The 5,987-nt window shown below is 39.1% G+C and overlaps 1 protein-coding gene and 1 non-coding gene across 3 annotated transcripts in view; one reads left to right on the top strand and one right to left on the bottom strand.

Annotated features, from left to right (window-relative positions):
- The window catches only part of SEC61A2 (Sec61 translocon alpha 2 subunit), a 31,738-nt gene extending 26,585 nt beyond the window's left edge, over positions 1–5,153 (top strand). For both annotated transcript variants that reach the window (XM_023511358.1, XM_012803329.1), the window contains 3 exons: positions 956–1,147; positions 2,097–2,173; positions 4,610–5,153. In XM_023511358.1, coding sequence (XP_023367126.1) covers positions 956–1,147; positions 2,097–2,173; positions 4,610–4,796 — 456 coding nt within the window. In that variant the 3' untranslated portion in view covers positions 4,797–5,153. The remainder of the gene's footprint in view (positions 1–955; positions 1,148–2,096; positions 2,174–4,609) is intronic.
- Positions 3,499–3,602, bottom strand: LOC111724150. The gene has a single exon (XR_002772493.1). It is a non-coding gene; the product is annotated as a U6 spliceosomal RNA (small nuclear RNA).
- Positions 5,154–5,987: the final 834 nt, after the last annotated feature.

Here is a 5,987-nt window from a genome sequence, read left to right as displayed (position 1 = left end):
TCACAGCTCACAGCAACCTCAAACTCTTGGGCTTAAGCGATTCTCTTGCCTCAGCCTCCCAAGTAGCTGGGACTACAGGCGCCTGCCACAATGCCCAGCTGTTTTTTGGCTGTAGTTTATCGTTGTTTGGCAGGCCCAGGCTGGATTCGAACCCGCCATCTCTGGTGTATGTGGCTGGCTCCCTAGCCACTTGAGCTATAGGCACCGAGCTGGAACCAGATATTTTAATCATTGCAACTAAAAATACAGCTTTCTTTCATCCTAAACCCTGTATTTATTATGAGCATTTATATTTAATATGAGCAAATACATGCTGTTTTCATTTTTGTTACCATAAAAAATTCTTGTGTCTGTGTAGATAAATATCAAGTTATTGTAAGTATTTATTAAAAGACTATTCCTTATAGGGCAGCGCCTGTGGCTCAAAAGGGTAGGGCACTGGTCCCATATGCCACAGGTAGCGGGTTCAAACCCAGCCCTGGCCAAAAAACTGCCCCCCAAAAAAAGACTATTCCTTATAATTCACAAGCCATATAAACTTTAGGTGGTGAATTAAGTCTTTTGTCAATACTTTGATTTGCATCATTAATATTTTCATGTGGAATATCATGTCTAAGCATCTTAATATGTTGGATACTCATACAGGTCATAAAATTTCATATTTTAATTATAATCAGATTGTAAATGTAAACCTATTGCTATTTGGAGGAAGAAAAGGAATATTTTGTAGAATTATTATAATTTTTTCTCTCATATTTATGATGTCTTATACATAACAGATACTATATAATTTTGAAGAAGTGATGGTATTATGTATAAAAGTGAATGCCTAAGCTATATAGAATTATTAACCGTAGGTGTTTTGAACTTAAAACATTGTTATGTTTTTTGAAGTTTGAAAAGTATGCCTGACCAGTTGGGTTGACCATTTCCCCTTTCTACTCCGGTTCTGTAGGACGTCAGTGGGGGAGGACCTGCTCGTTCTTACCCAGTTGGAGGCCTCTGCTACTACCTTTCTCCTCCTGAGTCCATGGGCGCCATATTTGAGGATCCTGTCCACGTAGTTGTTTATATCATCTTCATGTTGGGATCCTGTGCATTCTTCTCTAAGACATGGATAGAGGTGTCTGGTTCCTCAGCCAAAGATGTAAGCATTTGGCTTATTTGAAAATAAAGGCTAGGTATGGTGCTTCACACCTATAATCCCAGCAATTCTGGAGCCCAAAGTGGGAGGATCCTGAGGCTAGGAGTAGTTTGAGACCAGATTGGGCAACATAGACCTTGTTTCTACCAAAAAAAAAAAGCAAAAAAAAAACTAATAAATAAAATACGTAGCTGGGCGTTGTACAGGTGTCTGTAGTCCCAGCTACTTGGGAGGCTGAAGATGAGCTCTGTAGCCCAGGAATTTGAGGTGGGCTCACTGCACTGCAGTTTAAGTGTCAGGTCGAGACCCTGTCTCAAAATTTAAAATTAAAAAAAAAAAAATGAAAGAAGCAAAATTTTTTGGAAAAAGACATTCATAATAGTTGAGTGGCTCAGTGGGTAGGGTGCTGGCCCCGTATACCAAGGGTGGTGGGTTTGAACCTGGCCCTGGCCAAACTGCCAACAAAAAAATACCCAGGCACCTGAGAATCACCTAAGCCCAGGAGTTGGAGGTTGCTATGAGCTATGACGCCATGGCACTCTACCTAGGGTGATAAAGTGAGACTTTGTCCTTAAAAAAAAAAAAGAAATAGTAGTTGATTCACTCTTATGTAATTAAAACTTTCATTCATACATTCTTAATCAGACAATGTCACTCTTTGGAGCTGACAGTTGGTTCCTGGAAGGTAAAAATTCTTTAGATACTACGATGGGTTTAGGACTCTCCAGAACAACCCTATGAACAAAATGTTATTCATTAGTAATAAAAAGAAAGCTGAGAAGCACTGGTTTGATATAGTTAGCATGTAGTGAAGCCTCCGGTGTAATGGGAATGGTAGGACTTCAGGGCTCTGTGTTTCACTTGTTAGTGTGGGAAGCACTTCACACAGAACTGGCAGGCAGTATTTGGTGAGATGTTAGTTTGATATTTAAAGTTGTATTTCTCTTGGCAGGTAGCTAAGCAGCTTAAGGAACAGCAGATGGTAATGAGGGGTCACAGAGACACCTCTATGGTTCATGAGCTTAATAGGTAAGGCCATACATTAATCCTTCACAGAAGATGTTTGCCTTTCCGTCTCTATTGCTAAATGTTTTCGTTTGCTCAAATTCGTATTTATAGCAGTTTTCACACAACAGAACTAGAATTTAACACAAAACTTGTTTTCTGCATCAAAATTGACACCTGAAATTCTATTTTAATTGAAATTGTATTCCCTTCTCTGCTCTTCCCAGTGTTACAAGACTATAGATCAGTGGCACTCAGTATTTGCTGACTGCACATAAAATTTCCAGGGAATTAAGAAAAAAAGTACTGATCTCCCACCCCCAGGAATTGTGATTTATTTGGTCTGGGATGTGTCCCAGGCATCAGGATTTTGGTTTTTGGTAACAAATGTATTAAGATTATAATCCACAGACCATGAAAATCACTCACATGATGCATGTAGTTTTAAGTATGTATATTCAGACTTGTGTAATTATTACAATCTAATTTTAAACACATTTTTATCACCCAGAAGGAAACCCCATACTCACTAGTCGTTCCTTGTTCCTCCCCACCCTCCAGCCCCAGCAGCCACTTTTCACCCTGTGTCTCTATACGTGCCTGTTCTCGACATTTCACAGACTGCTACTCAATGGAGTCATGGTTTTTTCATAATAGCTTCTTCACTTTGCATGTTTTAATGGTTCATCAGTGTTTTAGGACGTTGTCAATACTTCATTCCTTTCTATTCATGAGTAATATTTTATGTATCTGTGTTGAACATTTTGAAGGACTGGTTGTAATATTTTATTGTATCTGTGGCTGTACCATTCTGCAGTCGCACCAGCCATGCAGGGTTCCAGTTGCTGCATATCCTTGCTAACCTTAGTTCTTGCATTTGGATTTCAGCCATCCTAGTGGATGTGAAGTAATATTTCATTGTGATTTTGATTTGCTTTTCCCTGATGGCTGATTTGAATGTCTTTTCATGTGATTATTGGCCATTTACCTCTTTTTTGGAGAAATGTACATTCAGATAATTTCCTCATTTTTAATTGGATTATCTTTTTGTTAATGAGTTTTCAGATTTTTTCTACTGAAAATTTCTCTTATAAATGGTTGCAAATATTTTTTCCCATTCTGTGGGTTGTCTTTTTACTTTTTTCTTAACATCAGATTAATATGTGGTTACAGTTGATTAGGTTACATAGTTTGCATTTGTTACACGAAGTTCATGTCACACTCGTGCCCCTCCCCAGGGAGGCCTGCACATACCCTTACTTTGCCAAAGCCTGTTAGGTGAGAACACACCAATCCCCCTCCCTCCTTTTTATTTTCTCTTGATGCACAATTTTTTTTAAAGCTTTATTAAAAACATGGAACGCTTCATGAATTTGCGTATCATTCTTGTGCTGGGGCCATGCTGACCTCTGTATCGTTTCAGTTTTAGTATATGTGCTGCCTCAGTGAGCACTTGATGTACGAGTTTTTAATTTCAGTGAACTCCCATTTTCATTTTCTCTGTGGTGGTTTTATGCTCCTTTTGGTGTTGTGTCTAAGAAAGCATTGCCAAACCCAGGGTCACAAAGATTTTCTTCTTTCTCTTAGAGTTTCAGCTCTCATATGTATATCTGTGATCCGCCTGATAGGGGTCCAAAAGCCTTTGCACATGGATATGCAGTTGTCCAGCACCCTTTGTCAGGGGCACTGCTATTTTCATTTAAATTCTTTATTTACTCAGAACATAGAGCACAGAGAGTAGTATTGATATAATGAACCTCAGGTTTCATTGATTACTTTGCTTTCCTTTACCATCTTTCCTTTTTTTTTTCTTTTTCTTCTTGGGAGTATTTTTGATAGAAATCTAATTTTTAAGTCTTTTGGTGAGTCTAACGTACAGCCAAGGCTGGATTACTGTTTACAAGGATCATCAAAATCTTGGCACATAAATTTAATACACAGGAAGCATTTTCAGATTATTTTTCTTTTTACAAGAGAGAACCAAAGATTACTTGTTTAAAAATATTAAACATCGGGGTGGCGCCTGTGGCTCAGTGAGTCCAGGGCACCGGCCCCAGCCAAACCGCAACAACAAAAAAATAGCCAGGCTTTGTGGTGGGCACCTGTGGTCCCAGCTATTTGGGAGGCAAGGGAATCACCTAAGCCCAAGAGTTGGAGGTTGCTGTGAGCTGTGATGCCAAAAAGGAAAAAAAAAAACATCTGGTACTTCAATATCATTCTAGGATTCTCATCTTCTGCCCTAAGATCATATATTAGTTTTCTTGGCTTTTTACTGGTTGCCTGAAATTAGGGCGTCAGTATCAGGCCTTGATGGCAGAGTTCCCGTCTGTGCTGTCTGTTACATATAGCCCATCAGTGCTGCAGACTACCTGCTTCTGAGTGGTTCAGCCAGAGACAGCCATTGCTGGCTCAGCTCTGACGTCTTGTTCTCTCTGCTGAACTCAAGGTTTTGTCTTCCAGGTACATCCCCACTGCAGCTGCGTTTGGTGGCCTGTGCATTGGCGCCCTGTCGGTGTTGGCGGACTTCCTGGGGGCCATTGGATCTGGCACCGGAATTCTGCTTGCAGTCACTATTATTTATCAGTATTTTGAAATATTTGTTAAGGAACAAGCTGAAGTTGGCGGGATGGGTGCTTTGTTTTTTTAAACCTTCAAATATTTCTTTGTGTGAGTGTGAAAGGGAAGTATTTTGACACATTTTTTCAAATAATGCTGGTGGTTCCCCTCCCCTCCCCCAGTTTGTCAAGTGCTGACTGTCCCACTTCAGAAATGGGCACCGAGCTAAGCCTGTGTGCAGCATTAGAACCAGCTGCCTTAAAACTAAAGTTTACATTGTTTGTTAAAAAATGTACAGCTAGTGTTGCCTGTAATGCTGGAAACCAATGTATCTACCTTGCTGTGTTCAGTGACAGTGAGATGGTAACATGGATTAGTTTTGCACACAACATTCAAAACACTTAGTATTCCCCCACTTGTTTAAAAATAAATGTAGTTCAAATTGCCACTTTCAAGTATTTTTGAGCTTATTTAATGAGTTCTAGAACATTTATATCTAATCTATATTTTAGATAATTACTTTTTATACTTTTTTAACTCATAGTATCCCCTCCCTCCCCCCCTTTTATTTGTCCCTTTCAAAGCAGCCATTTAGCCCCGATGGGCAAAATCATGCATCGAGTTATTTCTGTCACTGGAAACAACCGCTTCTAATTACTGTTCCTGTTTTTCATCCCCCTTTCTTCCCAGTAACAGCATCCTCGGTGCTGTGTGACTGTATTGGCTATGCCTTCTAACTCCAACCAGGCACTTGAGAATGCTCTTTCAGCGTATTATGCCCCATTCTTTTTTTTTTTCCAAATCTTAAGATCTAATTCTCAAGCAGTGTCTGTAGTTCGGTGGGGGTGAACAATGAGCAGTTCATGCGAGGAATCTGTGTATGTTGTTGTACTTACAGCAGCAACGTGAGTGTAAACAGTAGACAATAAACTTTTATTTAATAAAACTGTTTCAGTTGTGTTGGAAAAATAAAGAAATAATGATATTAAATGTTTTCTAAGATTATTTATATAGGTTCACAGTATTCTGACAAAGTCCATCCTGATAGGCCTATTAAAGAAGCTAAAATGTAATTACACTTTAATCCTAAATTATTGCGGGACATTGACCAACCTAACAGTACTTGTTCATGGGGCTAACGTGGAAAGGAACAGGAAAACTGGTCTCAAAACAGTACGTCAGTCACCATTGGAAAACACAGTTCTTTGTAAATATTTTTAAAAGATAAAAATTTCTCTTCATTGGTATGGTTTTCCATTGTTGTTTACTTTTTTTTTTTTTT

Source organism: Otolemur garnettii, unplaced genomic scaffold (assembly GCF_000181295.1).
Source record: "Otolemur garnettii isolate 467f Iridium unplaced genomic scaffold, OtoGar3 scaffold00019, whole genome shotgun sequence".
Classification (NCBI taxonomy): Eukaryota; Metazoa; Chordata; class Mammalia; order Primates; family Galagidae; genus Otolemur; species Otolemur garnettii.
The sequence above is the reverse complement of the archived record's forward strand: the minus strand, read 5'-3'. Positions and strand labels throughout refer to the sequence as shown.